The 17,886-nt window shown below is 34.7% G+C and overlaps 3 protein-coding genes across 3 annotated transcripts in view; 2 read left to right on the top strand and 1 right to left on the bottom strand.

Moving 5' to 3' along the window:
* Positions 1-505: 505 nt before the first annotated feature.
* RpS24 (Ribosomal protein S24) lies at positions 506-1,164 on the bottom strand. Its single transcript, XM_053751368.1, has 2 exons — positions 1,005-1,164; positions 506-895 (listed from the first exon to the last, which is right to left on the bottom strand). The coding sequence occupies exons 1-2, from the start codon at positions 1,052-1,054 to the stop codon at positions 547-549; spliced, it is 399 nt and encodes a 132-aa protein (XP_053607343.1). The 5' UTR covers positions 1,055-1,164; the 3' UTR covers positions 506-546.
* Positions 1,165-3,651: 2,487 nt separating this feature from the next.
* Positions 3,652-12,634, top strand: LOC128673762 (monocarboxylate transporter 14-like). The gene is made up of 6 exons (XM_053751845.2): positions 3,652-3,758; positions 5,470-6,999; positions 7,084-7,593; positions 8,024-8,245; positions 11,300-11,585; positions 12,330-12,634. Exons 2-6 carry the CDS (start codon positions 5,761-5,763, stop codon positions 12,485-12,487), a joined length of 2,415 nt encoding a protein of 804 aa, XP_053607820.1. The 5' UTR covers positions 3,652-3,758; positions 5,470-5,760; the 3' UTR covers positions 12,488-12,634.
* A 4,168-nt stretch (positions 12,635-16,802) lies between these two features.
* The window catches only part of LOC128673357 (uncharacterized), a 34,099-nt gene continuing 33,015 nt past the window's right edge, over positions 16,803-17,886 (top strand). The window contains exon 1 of the mRNA XM_053751126.2: positions 16,803-17,232. The gene's annotated coding sequence lies outside the window, so the exon portion shown is untranslated. The remainder of the gene's footprint in view (positions 17,233-17,886) is intronic.

The raw sequence follows: 17,886 nt of genomic DNA, 5'->3' as shown, positions 1-17,886 counted from the left end.
ACTTTGTGATATTTTCTCATCAGCTAGAAAAGAGAATGGTTTCTAAATTGTTGAACACACATTTTTCATAAATAGGTACGAACACTCTCAATTAAACTATTTTTGAAATAAAAATAGATCAAAAGCTGGAATGTTAAAGCTAAGAGGTTAAGAGATAAGATAAATAATTGCTAAAATCTGTAAGTTTGCTGCTAGCAAGACTTTAGAGCCAAAACTGAATTTCTATAAACTATTATTAATATATGATTACACTGCAACAGATTGATCTGGAAGATACATTATTGCAAGTTTTATACCAAGTCAGATACTATTAATTGACACCGATAAATTAACCAAAAATCTCTTAAATTGCTGCAGTCAAATTAAGGAAATCTTAGGATTTCATATATTCATATTATATTGCAAAATATGTTACTATGTTTCCGTCAATCTAATTGGAAGTTAGGACACTACACTTTCATATTATAACCTCAACTGTCAACAGGTAAATAACAAAAACAACAGGTATTTTTTTTGGATTTTATTTACTTACAGCCTAAACCGTCATTACTTCTTGGCGGCCGCTCCGACCTTCGATTTCTTGGTGCCACGCACCTTCTTCATCCTGTTCTTACGTTCCTTGCGCTGTTTGCGAGTTGGCCTCTTCTTTTCGTACAATCCGTGGCGGGCTAACCTGTGTTTGGGCTCGAATTTCTTAGCCAAATCTAAGGTATCGTAGATCAACGCGAATCCAGTTGACTTGCCACCTCCAAAGTTCGTCTTGAAACCGAACACGAAAACTACATCAGGTGTCACCTTGTACATTTTCGCCAGCTTTTCTCTGATTTCGGTCTTGCTGACCGTAGGTTTGCCCGGGTGCAGAACATCGCAAACCATCTGCTTGCGCGCCAACAATCTAAAAATTAACAAAACGTTGTGTCAGACATAACCTGTCATGGCGAGGTTTGGTGTTCACAAAGATTTTCACATTTCCACTAACGTATTTCAATGATTTACACATTTACCTGTTGGTCATGAATTTGCGCGTGCGAATTGTCGCGGTTCCTTCACTCATTTTTACTTATTTTAGAGTTTTCGGCGTAAATCACGCACGTGTCTCCCAACAAAACTCGGAAAAGAAATTGCTAGTACTGCCAGTATGTTACTATCGATTTCCTACTAAATACTACTACCAAAATTACATGACAGGTATAACATTTATTGTCTAAACTGTGTGCTGAAGAATGGTCACCTTTTTTGTGTTAATAGAAATATATATTGTTGGATAATAATATACGTATTGGATATTTATTTATCTCCTATTTTTAGAAAACTACTAAATAATTTTCTACAATAGCTATAGAAGTAATATTTTAGTTTTTTTTAAATCTGGCAATATTAAACAGGCGCGTTCATAAATGTTATTAAGAATGCGTTCCTTCATGTGTAGATTTGAAAGAGCGAACTACAAAAACTGGGATAGCGCCGCCGTCGACCGACGACGTAGCGAGTAGAAATAATCTTATTACCATTATTAGAAATGAAATTGATATTTGGATTGTGAATTTTTTTGGATGGGGCACTTTTTAAATATAGTTTGATAGTACAACAGTTGTACCATCTGACGTTATGTGTAATGGGTGTATTTAGTAAGTACTTCGAGTACCTACTAATTCCATGGCATGATGTAGGTATTTTGTATCACACAACCAGCAATGTGCATCGCCAAAGTTTGGCGAATCGTTTGTATAGCCGTGGTTGGGTTGTTGATGTGCTGCTCTAAATATACTTTCATGGTTTAAATTACACTTGCACCTACCTACATCTTCAAGGACTGCCTCATATCATGTCAAGGCCAATACACCCTACATTCCTGTGCGTGCATGCATGCTGCCATTCAACACTGTCGCCGAACTATTGACACAATGTCGACGCGAATGCGTGAACATTGCGTAGTAAGTCGAGTTAGTCGCGTGCTTTTATTTATCGCAATGAAAAACCAGCAATGTATACCGACCACCATACCAAGTTATTACAATTCCAAATACGAGTACCTACCCCATTATCTTGATTATTACTTTTCTCACATTTTGGTAGGTACCAGTAACTTGCTTTCACAAAGGGTATCGGTTATCCCAAAGCAATTCCCAGGGAAGCAAACCTCGGTTACCTAGGTACCTAGTCCAGAACATCGATATAAGGTATATACCGATGGTCTACTTACTAGAATAACACTTTTATAACTTGGTCAACAGAAAACGAACTCGGAACCTTTCCAAACAAGTCGGCGACGTCGGGTCGTTTATGTTGTATACACAGATCAATCGCTTTTGGCAGACAATTTAGTAAATCGTCCTCCAGGGACACTAACTCTTTCACGAAACGCAATTACGGCTGGAACATTTTGGCAAAGAATATATTTCGTAAATGTCAAGTACAGAAACTCTTATTAATACCATAATGATTTATGTTGCTGATAAAGTATGAATTATTATGTTCTTGTGTGTAATTATGTAAAAAATGAATTATTATTTTCCTGTTTTTCGACTAAATCTTTCGTTAATATAAAAGTCTGACTCTTAATTTTGGATTTTATGTGTTTGGTGACTTATCTATATTTATATCTTTTTAGAACTTACACAAATAATATGTTTTGCTACTATTTTTGCACAGGCGTTTGCTGTGAAATGACGACGATGTCAGTTAACATTTTATCCTATAGGTAAGTACCTAAGTATATAGAGAAAATCCAAAATGTGAACTAGAAAATGTTAGCCTTTAAGTGGGTGGGTATAAGGTATGTCGACTTTTTACATGTTATAAAGTGAAGGTTACTTTCATTTAACACGATAAGATCATAGGAAATTATTGTATATAAGTAGGTATTTCTATGTCTCATCATCATCATCGTCCTGTGCATCTGTAATTAATTACTGTATATACAACTGTACAGTTCTCGATATTTTTTATATACCTACTATTTTTGTTTAGCGTTCATGAATTAGGTACTTAGGTGCCTATCAGTTCTATTACAAGTAACTTAGGTACCTATTTAAAACCTTCCTATAATATTACGTCGTTTATCACCATATGACTTGAGAGAGTTCTACCCACGTTCTACCTCTAATTAATATTAATGACCAACATCTTAGAACAACTTACACGCAAACTACCTCTCTTAGGTGCTTAGTACCATTGTGTAATACTGAGTACGCGATGTTTGATGTAGGTACTCATCACGCCATTTCTACTGGACATAGGTATTTTGGTGAAAAGTAGCTCAAATAAGAGTAGAAATATAACCTGGACTAGCACATAGGTAGGTACATATATTACTTTTTATCTCGAAATTCCCACGAGAGCTAACTATTTAGATTTTTAAGTAATTATTATAAGTCCATTTTTTTTTACTAACTACAGTAATATAATGAGTATTATGTACCATCGTATTAAGAAAACAAAAAAAAAACTTAATGCCAATATTTATAAATAAGCTGCGTTTGTTTTTTCTGCGTGACGTCAGATTAAAAGATTTCCTTAAACACAGTCAGTTATGCAAGAGCCACGGAGAAACCATCGTTTTCCCTCTGTCTGTGTGCCTGTTCATTACAACCAGGGGAGAGGGGGAGGTCTTGTATGAGTGGTGTGTGTAGACCACCCCAGTCAGCCACCCCCTATTGATCGTTTGTAGGCGCCGGTATACCGTTCAGGTTAGGTGTGCTGGTTGGTTGTCTTTGTGAAAGGTCCTGAAAATATTTATATCAATCTCTTCATAAAAGGTATGGACTTGTCTAAAAATACCTTGTATATTGTTTAAACCGTAGGATTCATGTTTAATTCGTGTTTTGTTTGTGCTTAGAATTAGTGATTGATTTTAGTGTAGTAGCTATAGTTTTAGTTTATTAACTTTTTATCGTTTTGCCGTGATTCTTGGTCATAATGCATACATAAAAATATAATTTCTATGCCTCTTCAAGTGTACTTGGCTGTGCATGGTGTATAGCTATCTATACACCATAGATAGCTATACACCATGCACATTACTTATATGGCGCTTATAATTAAAACTGCATGTTATATGCAGTTTAAGTCGGAAATTTAAGTTTAAAAATAAGAGAATAGAAAATAAATATCATTAATTAATTGCTCATCTATTATAGATTTAGGTTATTGAAATAAATACCGGTCTTCGTTACCCACATTAGCCCACATATCTTATTGTTATAGATTTTATTGAGCTTTTACTTATTGATATAATCTGCCGGCCAGTCCCGGCTTCGGAAAATCCATGATACACCTAAACCTTCCCCTTGAATTACTCTATCTATTAAAAGAACCCGCATCAAAATCCGTTGCGTAGTTTTAAAGATCTAAGCATAAGTACATAGGGACAGATAGATCGCGGCCGGGAAGCGAGTATAAAACCTGTGCTTAGTGATGCAATGACTTATCGATCTTAACAGTTGACGGAACTAGAAGACACACAATTTCTTTGTGTGTCTTCTAGTTTCGTCATCTGTTAAGCTCCTTGTATGTAAAACATAAACGACCATACGATGCACTTGTACCATTTCAAGTACTCACACATCATGGGCATGGCATTCCACATATTATTATCAGTATTTTTTTCATGGAAAAAATATAGCCATTTTGTAGAAAACCTCAGGTGTTATTTAAATGGGTGCCCAACTAGTAGCCATTTTGTAGAAAACCTCAGGTGTCATTTAAATGGGTGCCCAACTAGTAGCCATTTTGTAGAAAACCTCAGGTGTCATTTAAATGGGTGCCCAACTAGTAGCCATTTTGTAGAAAACCTCAGGTGTTATTTAAATGGGTGCCCAACTAGTAGCCATTTTGTAGAAAACCTCAGGTGTCATTTAAATGGGTGCCCAACTAGTAGCCATTTTGTAGAAAACCTCAGGTGTCATTTAAATGGGTGCCCAACTAGTAGCCATTTTGTAGAAAACCTCAGGTGTCATTTAAATGGGTGCCCAACTAGTAGCCATTTTGTAGAAAACCTCAGGTGTCATTTAAATGGGTGCCCAACTAGTAGCCATTTTGTAGAAAACCTCAGGTGTCATTTAAATGGGTGCCCAACTAGTAGCCATTTTGTAGAAAACCTCAGGTGTCATTTAAATGGGTGCCCAACTAGTAGCCATTTTGTAGAAAACCTCAGGTGTTATTTAAATGGGTGCCCAACTAGTAGCCATTTTGTAGAAAACCTCAGGTGTCATTTAAATGGGTGCCCAACTAGTAGCCATTTTGTAGAAAACCTCAGGTGTCATTTAAATGGGTGCCCAACCAAAGTGGAATACGTTCTGGTCATAAAAAATGATGAATCATAGCTGAATATCATAGGGCGGCGAATACAATATACAAACTTGAACACAAACTTTTTGCCGTGTCATGGATAAACTGTTAGGGCGATTTCGGGGTGGCAATTATAGTGAAACCAATTTATTTAGTAATTAATACTTTTATCGATTCCAGACGTTCACCATTAGTCACTATTACGGCTCGATACATCTGCGCTATTATCACTTTCTGAGCTGTGGCGCTGTGTTGCGCCACTCCAAACGTGTATGGGAGGCTTTACAAACGGAAGTATTTGTAGAAAATCCTTAATGGTTGAAAGACAAAATAAGCCCAATACTCTCAAACTGAACTGCGTAGCGAGGGAAGCAAGCAGATACTCCGCTAGAGACCCAAGATTAAGAAGTTAAGATAATAAAGGTTAACGCACTGCCAGTATTCTCCAAGGTATTATATCTAGTACAAACTATGGATCTCAATTCAGAACGTACTGTTAGAAATAGGACACCAAGGAATAAAGACCGCGTTAAGGATTTAGCTGTCAGAGAATCACTTCTTTCTGATCAATCGACGTCAGGAATCTGTAAAGATGAAGGGGAAGAACCAACTATCAATTCGTGTACTTCAACTTTCTCAAGTCCTGATCTTGAGTTGAGTAACTTAGAACATCTAGTAACTGTAACGATAAGTAATGGCGAAGTTCCAAATAATGTATTAGATAAAGATATATTGCTTGATACTAAGGAAGTAAAAGCTAATAATGTCAAAATTACATTGAATCCGGCAGACGATTTACATGTTGAGAAATCTGATCCAAATAAAAAGGTTGCCATACCAGATGGAGGATGGGGCTGGGTGGTCGTGCTGGCTTCTTTTATAATATCAATGATTGCTGATGGAATCAGTTTCTCGTTTGGTCTACTCTACATTGAATTTCTGGAAGAATTTGGAGCAAGTAAATCTACAACTGCATGGATCGGTAGTCTTTTTATTGCAGTGCCTTTATTATCTGGACCTGTTATGAGTGCTCTGGTTGATAGATATGGGTGCCGCAGCATGACTATATTAGGAGGCATAATATCAACACTTGGCTTTGTTCTGGCATCGATTTCGACAACTTTAGAAATGATGATGATTACTTTCGGCGTGATTGCTGGCTTAGGTCTTGGATTGGTCTACGTCACTGCTGTTGTGTCTATAGCCTACTGGTTCGAAAAGAAGAGAAATTTAGCCGTTGGTTTAGGAGCATGTGGTACTGGAGTTGGTACTTTTGTCTATGCGCCTATGACTCAGTACTTCATTGAAGAGTACGGTTGGAGAGGCACAATACTTTTATTATCTGGAACACTTTTGAATCTATGTGTTTGCGGATGTGTGATGCGAGATCCAGAATGGTGGATACTCGAGCAGAAAAAGCAGAAAAGTAGCAGAGATGAAGGCAAAACCAAAAGAGATAGTGTTTCAAGGAATTCCAGCTCATTATCCATACGCAATCCTTACGCCTTTGATTTCGATGCACCTACACGTGGTATGAGTATGGGTGGTTTGATCAGAAGGGGAGTATCACCTGAGAAGGTCATAAAGCAGGAAGCTGCAAGTATCAGGCGACATCAGAATATGCTACAAATGAAGAAAAAACTAAATAAACTCGAAAAACGATCTCGATCAGTAGTGAATCTGCCTACGTATCTTACATATAGTGATAAGGTAAGCTGTCTATTAAAAGGTTCTTAGTTATGTTTTTCTTAGATTAATACCTATACCTATTTAAATTTCCTTTTTCTTTTTCAGGTATCAATGACGTTGTTAGATAAACTCGTTAAGAATACCAGCAAGGAATATGATATTGAAATAAAGTATCCGTCATTTGCCATCAGCCGGAAACATCATAAAAAAGTAGATGAAACGCCCGAAGGAGAAATCGATATACCTATAGTAACTTACGAGAAACCATTGATTCAAAGGACAAATTCAGAGAAATATGAATACAAGAAGGAAAAGGATTATGAAGATTATCAACTCAAGAATCCAAGGCAAGGAAAAGTATTCAAAAAATCGAAATCTGATGAAGATAGGAATGACGCTAAATTTTTGATAAAACAGGACAGTAAAGAGAATAAAAGAGATTGGCTGAAAAAGCAGTTATCTGTAAACCATCATTATTTGAAAGATTTGAAGATGCCTATAAATTCGATAAGCCACAGAAATGCAATTCTGAATATAAAGAGGTACAGATTGAAAGCTTCATCGTGTCCGGATATATTTAAAAATTCCATGATCACTATTGATGAGAAAGAAGAGGTAATTAATTACATTTGTACTTTCACTCGTGTATTTTACCCAGAAGATGACATCAATGTCTTGCAAATGCATAATAGTTTTACATTACACAAACAAGATAAAATATTTACTTAGAAGTATCTTATGTATCAAATTCGTACTTAATTGATGATTTGTTTAAGCGTTTTGATGTTTTGATTAATTTTATTGTTAGCCGTGTCATGAAGATCCTTTTACAATAACAACGTGAATATATAAAACAACAAACGTGATACTTTCTGAAACTACAAATGATATAGATTTATTTATAGCATAAGTCTTTTCCATGCCTTTTATAATACTCTCTTTGTCTATCTGACGGTTTTCCCAGTTACTTCCCCGCCAGAGCCGAGGGATTCCTTTCCTACTTATTCTCGTCCACTTCACCAATTTTATGTAATTTATCTTCTAGAAATGGTACGACGACTGTGTCAGCTGCCTCGCGGACATGTTCAATGTGGCGCTCTTTAAGAAGATGACCTTCAACCTTCTCTGCCTTGGCACCATCATTCTATTCATATGGTTCATCGTTCCGTACTTCTATTTGGCTGAGCACATGATACACAAAGGGTACAACGAAGACGATGGCGCTGTCATGTTGAGTCTTATTGGAGTTACTAACACTATTGGTATGGTAAGTACACCGAATTTTACCTATCTTATAGAATAGGTTAAAAAAAATACCTGTACTTCTTGGTGATGTAGGCAGATTATTGACACAGTCGATCAATGCAGACGTTGGCCGCCGTAATTTAGTCTATAGTCCAGCCAACGTAGTTGTTGATTGTTGGCTTATGTCAAGTTAAGAAAATTACATATTTATTTGTATAATTCCACTCCGGATTCTTCCACAGTGATATCATCATGGCTTATATCATCTCCAGAAGTTGAAGGCGATATTGCAAAGATCTATGAAGCCAACAGTAGCGTAATAAAATGTATTGACCTGTCATTTTTTTTTGCATTATGTGAAACTCATGGAATTATTAGGTACTCGAAGTACTTACTAAATCTATGGTGAAACTTAAGAAAGTACAGCAGTTATCCAGTTTAAAATAGACAGTTCATTGATCAACATTTAAAATATCGCGCCAATACTTTGCTTGTTGTTTCACGTATAATAAACAGCTCGGCAAAAAAAATATAAACAGTGTTAAGAGTAAACATTCAAGGCAAAATAAAAAGAGTGAACACAAAAAGTGTTTTAGTTGCTGCTATTTTTTGTCATATCTGAATCGAAAACGCCTTGCAAAATGTATGTTTATTATCATACAGTTATTATTTTCAAAGTTACCCTCGTTCCCGTGGGAATGTTATAAATAAATCTATACTATTATTATAAAGAGCTAAGCTTTTAATTGTGACTTTGTGGGTTTATAATTTTGAGGCGGTTAATCTCCGAAACTATCGAACCAATTTCATAAATTCTTTCAGCATTAGATAGGTACATTATCCAAGATTGCTATAGACTATATGTTATCTCAAAATTCCCACGGGAGCGAAGCTCCGGGTAACATCTAGTAAGTTCAGTAATAATGTAGCTTCCTGCCTAGTGATAGAATTTTGGAAATAGGATGAGTACTTAGATCCGAAGATTTCTAACACACACTAACAAAAAATTCCTCTTTATAATATTCGTCTTCTTAGTGAAGACAGTACCTATATATAGATTAGTGTAGATAATGGAAATTATCAAGTTATTATAGTTACAAGTCTTGTTTCATTTCCAACTTTAGCTTTAATTGACTCAATAAGTGCATTGAAAGCTTGACAAATCGTGTTTACTTCAGTAAATCGTACGATGACATGGCCAGCGTGGTCCCGATATATTTTGGGACAAATTTAGAGAATTCTTCGAGGAATCTGGCACAGTTTGGCTACAAATCAAAGCGTGTTACATATAGGTTTTGCACGTGGACCCACCGTTTTGTTGCCTATTAGAAAAAAGCATGCAAGTCAAATAGAATAGATTATATTCATGGTATGCTTGTGTAGCGCGTATATCTTGTATGTAGGTATGTATGTAATATTCTTTATTACCTACCTTATATCTCCAAAACAGCTGAACGGGTTTACATAATTAAGGTATCCTTACATTCGTCTTAGCTACCCTAGTGTTCTTATAATAAGAGTTTCTTTTAATAAAATAAAAATGACGGCTGTACAATGGTATTCGTTTTTTTTTGGGATCATTAAGCAGGCCGGGTTTTTTGTTTCTTTTTAATTTTTTCCTTGTCAATGGAGACACTTCTATAAAGACATTAATTTGCCATGACTTGGTCTTCGCCAGACGAATGAAAACTGGATAGGTAGTTATTTTTGGCGAGCCTTGTGACAGTATTTTGTCATTTGTGGCCTTGGACAGCCAGACTGGTTGCATATGTTTCAGAGCACTGAAGTTCTAATGTTTATCTAGCAATCTCATTTTTATATTACTGAGCAAGCGAACAGGCATGCAGCCCACCTGATGGGAAGTGGTCACCGCAGCCTATGAACGCGTGCAACACTAGGGGTGTCACACGCGTGTTGCCGTCCCTGAATAATAATTTCACGCTGTTTTTGAAGAACTCCATGTTGTTTTGAGATTGAGAACCAAATGTCATCAGGTTCAAGTTATTGTACACTAGCTTTTGCCCGCGGCTTCGCTCGCGTGAATTTCATAGCAAAATCTCAGTAATTTTATCGCGTAGTCTGTAAGACTGGTAAACATATATGATTCAAATTCGCATTTTTCCTCATCTTTACTTAAATTTTCTGTTTCCCGCTGCGTGTCTCGTCCCGCAAACTTGTCCAATCCCGCTTCCTGCTATGTAATGTAAAGTTGATATCCCGTACCATTTCCTACATATTGTGCCATCATGTTTTTTGCAATGTGTCCCGTCCTGTTTCCCACTGCGTGTCTTCTTCCCATTTCCCGCTCCTACTCCCGCTCCCGCTTTCTGCAACGCGTGCCGTAGCATTTTCCATGACGTTTTACGTCCCGGTTTTTTATTAATCACAAACGTAAATTAAACATTTTTTTGTATTTACTATTTACTACAAAAAGTAAGTGTGCCAATTTTCAGCTTTTTATCTTGAAAATTGTATTAACATACAATCCCCCCTTATGAAGGGGTTGAGGGTTCATTTTCAGAAAAATCTGAACCACTTATTCATTACTTTGTCGTAAACAACCAAATTTTCAAGTCACTAACTTCAACGGTATCTAATTTTCCTACAGGACCCTCCTCATTTTTCGGGATGAAATGTGTATACGACGTTAACCCGGTATATAAGGTACCTATATACCAAATTTCAAGCAAATCGGTCCAGTAGATTTCGAGTGATGCGCGTTCAGGCAGACAGACAGACAAAAAATTCCAAAACTATATTTTCGTCATCTATACGAGTATCAGTAACTAAGTATATTCCATGAAGAATTAAAAAAAATATCCAATGTACAAATTTGAACTTTCTTCACTTAAGTACATATTATAAAACAAAGTCATATCTGCCGCGTTTGTCTATCTATCTGTCTGTTCGCGATAAACTCAAAAACGACTGCACGGGTTTTCATGCGGTTTGCACTAATAGATAGTGTGGTTCCTGAGTTTCCTGAGGTTTAGGTGTATACCTATTAAGTTTTTATCCGAGCGAAGCCGGGACGGGTACGCCAGTATATTATAAATTATTATCAATTTTATTTCAGGTGGGACTCGGCTGGATCGGCGATTTTCCCCAAGTCTCCATAGGGAACCTTTACGCCTTTTGCCTTATCCTGTGTGGCGCTACGGTGGCAGCCCTGCCACCGGCGGCCGCTAATTACTGGATTCTCGCCTCTGTGTCCTCAGCTTTCGGTCTACTTTTCGCTGCATCGTTCACGTTCACTCCAAGTCTACTGGTTAAATTGGTGTCGTTGGATGATTTCACGGCTGCGTACGGGCTGGTGTTGCTCGCGCAGGGTATTGGGCATCTTATTGGACCGCCTTTGTCAGGTAATACGTTTTGTGTAATAGGGTAGATAACACGGACATATATATATATATATAAGATCATTGTGAAAATAGACTGTAACAATGCAGTTGGATACCATTATACTATTTGCAATGATTTCGGGTAGGTACCTAATTATTTGATATGTAATTTATTGACTTTCACAGATTATTTTCGATCTCATTTGTCTGTATTATATTGTCTGTATTTATTATATTATTATATTATATATACATATAACTTTAACCATAAATCGACAAATGAGATCGAAAATAATCTGTGAAAGTCAATAAATGACATATCAAATTAGTTTTAATTTATTATATTATCATAATCGATATAATAATTGATAAATATAATTTATTATATTTATCGATTATTTTCGATCACAATGATCTTTATTTTGATATATATATATATATATATATATATATATATATACAAACTTTCTTGTATTATCGTATCGTATTGTATCGTATCGATTTGTCATATATGTCATGTCACACACGCTTTTAAACTTTACTATAACCTATTATTTTTTCTAAATTGACGATTAATTAATTTTAAAACAAAGGTCTAGATAATAAATATTATACATTTAGAAAAAACGTGAGTGTAAATCTAAGAAAAGTTTGTTTTGTTTCCCTACTTACTTTATTGCACACAATAAAACACAAAAATATAGGCATAGTAAAAATATTTTCTTTTTCAATTAATTAAAGTGCCATATTTTGTCTGATGTCCAGGTCTAATCTACGACCTGACATTCTCCTGGGAGCTCTCGTTCTACCTGGCCGGGGGCTGGATCATGGTCTCAGGACTCCTCATCTCCCTGATACAGCCTGTCAAGATGTATCAGATGAGAAGAGAGGCCGTGGATGACCGTAGCTTATCCAGTGCTTAAACTGTTAACATCAGGGTATATCAAAATTGACTCAAATCTTATAGAAGTTTTAATTATAGGTATCTTTATGTAAGTTTTTTTTTTCAATCTTCTAAAGACCCTTTTAATATATTAATATCTCATATAGTTACAATTCATTTGTTACAATTCAATATTCTACAAGCTAAAAATCTCGTTTAACACGTCTCCTCCAGACACAGTGCCCAAAATGCTAGGAGCGTTTCCTCTTTGAATTATAAGGCTGATTCTTTGAGCCAGGAAGCTGCCAGCTCTGCGGTCACCAGTTGAAAGTATGTAAGTTATTTAGAGATTATTAAAAGTATCTATAACTTTGTAAACTACACAAAAGTATGGTTGAATTCTATTAAATTAGGTAAGGAAAAATTTTGTGAATCAAGGTGAAAGTTCAATCGCGTGGCCAGTAGCATGGCAGTAAATTTAAAAGTGTTATAGTGAGATGAATTTAGTCTTCTTGTCAAATTGATATAATTACAAAAAAATTAAAGTATTATGTATAGTACCTAGTTAATTAATATTTTAATGTACCTGGCTGGTCTGATTCTGATTGAGTGGAAAAAAGCAATTTTTTAAATCAGTCGTCTTCTTTGCGTAATCGAGTAACATACACAAAAAATAAAAGATTGTATTTAATACATACATAACTATTGTTTGTAAATAAAGTATTGAAAAACTAATACTTTTTTTTGAAGTATGTGCCTATATGAAAATAGGGGCATTTACAGTATTAAGTCATTGGCAAGTTTTATAAGAACTTCTGGCTGTCAAGTTTCATATGAATGAAGTAATTGCGTTACTTATAAAGATATTTTTTTGCAAAGTTAACTCGAATCCATTGTGTTAGTAATTAAAAATATATATATTGTCTTAGCATAGTGTCTTAGTATATTATTCTACAAGGGATTTAGTATAATATATCCAGGCAGATAATGGCACAGGAAAAACGTATTAGGAAGAAATAGAACATTCTTCGCTAAAGCATTAAGTCCGTTTACTGTATTTTGTGAAATAGTGAAGTTTACACAAGTGAAGAACAAAGATGCATGCTCGGCTTTATAATCGCGCTCCGTTGCGTGTCGCTTGTATAAAACGTCCAACATTTACATGTTAGTATCAATCAATACGCGCAATTTAGTAAAACCATTTTTTTTTATCAAGGATTTTTTATATTACTTACTGAGCAAGCAAACAGACATGCGGCCCACCTGATGGGAAGCGGTGACCGCAGCATATGGTCGCCATAGTCTCTAATCAAAACCACGGCATGGGAGCTCATTCCATAAACTCTGAGTACGCGGAAGGAAGCTCCTTCAAAGAGCGTTTACGCCTTTTGGCTCAAAAACAGTGCTTTTTAACAAATACATTAATTACAAATAACTTTAGGAAATGTAATAGCTTTGTCTGAATAGTTATCAAAGAAAACATTTCGATTAATAGACTATTTGTGCATTCAAGAAAACTGAACAGAGTTTCTCCCAATTTGCCCTTCAGTGTAATAGTGATAAAACAAGCAATTTTAATCTACGACTTCTCGAGATTCGTAGTTTTTTTTCATATAAAAAAAATACAATCTAATTTGCGTTTCTACACATCTTAACTCTATGTAATAGCCAAGCAACACGAGACAGTACAGTAGCGTTATGTAGCGGAATAGATTAAAACTAAAGAAAAGGAAATTTTTTGTAATTATTATTAAACAAAAAATGTTAGTCTCTATGTACCATATGCGCCTTTGGAAGGTTACCCTGTATAAGTAATGTAAGTTAACTTTGGGATGATAGTGAGATTCAAGTTTATTTGTTAGACAAATTAAAAAACCACCGACTTTCAATATTAATTTCGTTACAACTTTTCAACGGCTAAACCGATTATGATCAAACGAATATGTAAGAAGCACCGTATAAAAATTAACTATCAAATAAAAACATTCGCATCCAAATCGGTTCGCCCGGTGATGAGCTACGGTGCCACGTACACAGATAGACAGACACACTTATCGGTCAAACTTATTATATTAACATCCCTCTTTTTGCGTCGGGGGTTAAAAAAAACTTAAATAAATGATAGTAAATTCTGATTTATTAAACACAAAAAGATTAGAAAGCACATCAGAATCCATAGATTTATAAGTGTTATTCACAATGTAATAATTCCCTTACTAATAGAATTATTTCTTATGACATTTAGAAGACTTTAGATAAATATTGTATTTAATCGACATTTATTCGTGTTTAAAAATATGAAAGTTATTAAAATTATCTTAAAACTTTTTGTCGTTTTTTTTATTTATTTAAGTATTATGACGTAATAGTGAATTAGATAATGTTTAATAGTGAATTAGAAATAATAATTCTAAATAATTCCAAATGTCCACAACAATGTTTTAATCAGATAAAAATAATGCAACAGAATATTAAGATGGCTGTCATAATTTCTTTGCTATGACGAAAGTAAAAAAAAAACAAATGGTGACGTTAATGTAAATGAAAGTAAGTACCTACCTTATAAGTGATAATAAGGAATCATATGGGTAAAGTAAGAGTAAGGGATTAGGGATTATATTATTCATGTTCTTGTGCAAAATTTCTTTTAAAATTATGATTTAAGAAAAGAATATGTATAATGTTTAAATGATTCATTTTCAAGTCTGTAATTAGAAAGACATCTTTTGTAGTTAATAGAATAAAAATAGAAGAGAGAGATATATCATTGCTACACGCATACCACGCGTTGCTATGAGCATTGTGAACTGACTGATTAATTCTTTCTTTACTACTTACGATCTAATTGCTCAACATAGAGCTAGAAAAAGACAAGACGTGAAAGGAAAACATTTTCTTTATTGGTTATTTTTCTAAAAAAAGGAACGAAACTCTTATACAATATTAGGTACCACCAAGGTTTAGTTGTATTTTTCGTTATCCAACAAATAATATATAGTAAAATTTGCAATAAGATTTTTAAAAGAATTATAAAAAATAGAAATAAAACAAGGGTACAGGATTAACATACAGACAGTCGTTAATTTACATCGTCGAATAGTATATCCCTAGGTAAAGAATCGATAAAAATAATTATTATTTGAATATCTATATATATATATATAAAACTCTTGCGTTACTGAGTGACTGACTGACAGACAACGCACAGCCGAAACTACTGGGCGTAGAAAGCTGAAATTTGGTGTTCCTAGGACAGTGTCGGGGAGCACTTAAGGAGAGATTTCCTGAAATTCTCACGGGAAATGGATTTTTAATCAAATACGAATTTGTGGGAAAAGCTAGTACCTATTTTATATAGTTTAATTCTGTCATTATTGTTCTTTTAAGTATCTAATTACAGTACCTAACATGTCCAAATACTAAGAAATAAGTAGGTACATGTCTAACTTGAAAAAAGTTTTAAGTTCAATATGCAACTGTCAATAGTTATATATATAATCTAGATCTAGATATTTATATTCAGTCTAACAATTGACACTGGAATGTCTTGTATTATAATGCACTTTTATCACAAATTTATCGCTGGTTGGTCTTGTCTATCTTATCACTATAGTTATTGCAATATTCAGATAAAGATCTATTCATTCGTAACAATTATTTAGATAGATTATAGTTATTTACCACTGAATCTCTTGACATGCAGATTTTCTATCTATAAATCAAAAATTCGTAAAAATAGCTTTTAAATCAAATGCAAAAATAACAGCATACAATTATACAAAAACTTCAAATCTATTAAAACATTGGAAACCTGAAACTTGAAAAAAAATTGTTTTTTTTTTTTTTAATCTATACCTACTTGTTTTTTTTTAATCTATACTATTATTATTAAGAGGTAAGCGTTTGTGAGTTTGTATGTTTAAGGTGGGTAATCTCCGAAACTACCGAACCGATTTACAAAAATATGGTGAACATTAGAAAGGTACAATATCCAAGATATCCAATTCCCACGGGAGCGAAGCCACAGGCAACATCTAGTAGTTTGATAAAGAATAATGATCTCAATATCATTGCGGATTCTTTGATGTAAAAAAATCGGGTGTAGAAAAGCACATACTTATAATTTGAAAAAGAATTTTAAATTCTGCTTTTTAATAAAAAAAACTTTGTTTAAAAAAAAAGTCCTCCTTTTTTAGGAGTCATGAAAAGTAGTTAGGGACACGGCTTAGTGCTGTAACGATTATCCCAATCCGACTGGGTAATTCCCGATTTTAGCGCGTTTAAACAAAGTCTTCAGGTTAATAATATATTATTCTATGGAGAGTGGGGGGAGCTGCAGCCACCGGCAGATAGTTTCATTCGAAACCATCTTCCATCTCGCAAATAACAGAGCAAAACTAAATTACGCAAATCAAAGAGCGCGCGACAAGTCCCCCTCTAACTTTTTCCAACTCTACACTTCAATTACAATAATTATACGTAAAATTCCACTGATAACGCGATCTGAATTCGCTTGTCAAACAAGAGCAAAGAGAGTAAACAATATTATCACTCTTTTGATAAGAGCATTTGTGTCCACCATTCCTCCGGGATCGGTCGTGTGTGTGAAAAAAAAGTGAAAATAGAAAAAAAAAATGCGGTTGTTTGGAGAGAGGCGCGACGCTCGCCGTCTCGCCTCCGAGTAAACCTGGGTACCCAGAAGTGTTGTGTTGTTATAACTGGACGCACGTGCCGTTGTGAACACCAGTGTGAACGACTGTGAACGCGTTATTCTCGTGTTACTTGGTACGTAGTCGATTTTTACCATAATATATAACTGTTTGTACGTATTTTTAGCGTCGGTGCTTGAATGAATGGAGTCAGTATGTTGTATTTCACGTTTAGCGCAATATATTCAGTTGTGTTTGTATCAACTGTGAAATTCCGCTTTGTTATCGCTTATTTTGTTGTGTTTATATTCTCTGTGAATGTTGAATTGTTGACCTTGTCAAAAGAATTGCCTGTCAAAAGAAAAAAAAAGAATAAAATGGAGATTTTATGTCCTCTTTTTATAGTGTATCGTTAACACTGAAGTCATATAATGATTAGTCGCCAAAATGTGTAAAATTTTTTGTTTGCAATATATGTCATTTTAAGTAATAGATTACTGATGGAAAGATCTAGAAAAATCAATGTAAACACATAAAAAAAGTGATAAGTTAGTCGAAATGGAAAAATACCATGTAATAGTCAAACTGGTATGAGCCTGAATGAGTCAGTGTTCACAGGAAATTTGCTGTAGGTATTTGTCGCTGAGTTTCTGTTAATACTTTTAATTTTAACCTAGAATAGTACGGCTTCAATGTTGGAGCAGGTAGCGTCAACACAAACAATGATTTGTCTCGCATTGTCTGTTAATCTTGACGCTTTTTTGCGGTCGTCTATGTGTATAATACAAAA

Source organism: Plodia interpunctella, chromosome 11 (assembly GCF_027563975.2).
Source record: "Plodia interpunctella isolate USDA-ARS_2022_Savannah chromosome 11, ilPloInte3.2, whole genome shotgun sequence".
NCBI classification, from domain to species: domain Eukaryota; kingdom Metazoa; phylum Arthropoda; class Insecta; order Lepidoptera; family Pyralidae; genus Plodia; species Plodia interpunctella.
Note: the sequence above shows the minus strand (reverse complement) of the source record. Positions and strands in the feature narration are given on the sequence as shown.

Coding starts and splice junctions, on each gene's coding strand:
- LOC128673762 (XM_053751845.2), top strand. CDS start 5,761: ATGGATCTCAATTCAGAACGTACTGTTAGAAATAGGACACCAAGGAAT. Junction 7,594..8,023: donor CTATTGATGAGAAAGAAGAG/GTAATTAATTAC, acceptor TTTATCTTCTAG/AAATGGTACGACGACTGTGT. Junction 8,246..11,299: donor TTACTAACACTATTGGTATG/GTAAGTACACCG, acceptor ATTTTATTTCAG/GTGGGACTCGGCTGGATCGG.
- RpS24 (XM_053751368.1), bottom strand. CDS start 1,054: ATGAGTGAAGGAACCGCGACAATTCGCACGCGCAAATTCATGACCAAC. Junction 896..1,004: donor CGCAAATTCATGACCAACAG/GTAAATGTGTAA, acceptor GTTAATTTTTAG/ATTGTTGGCGCGCAAGCAGA.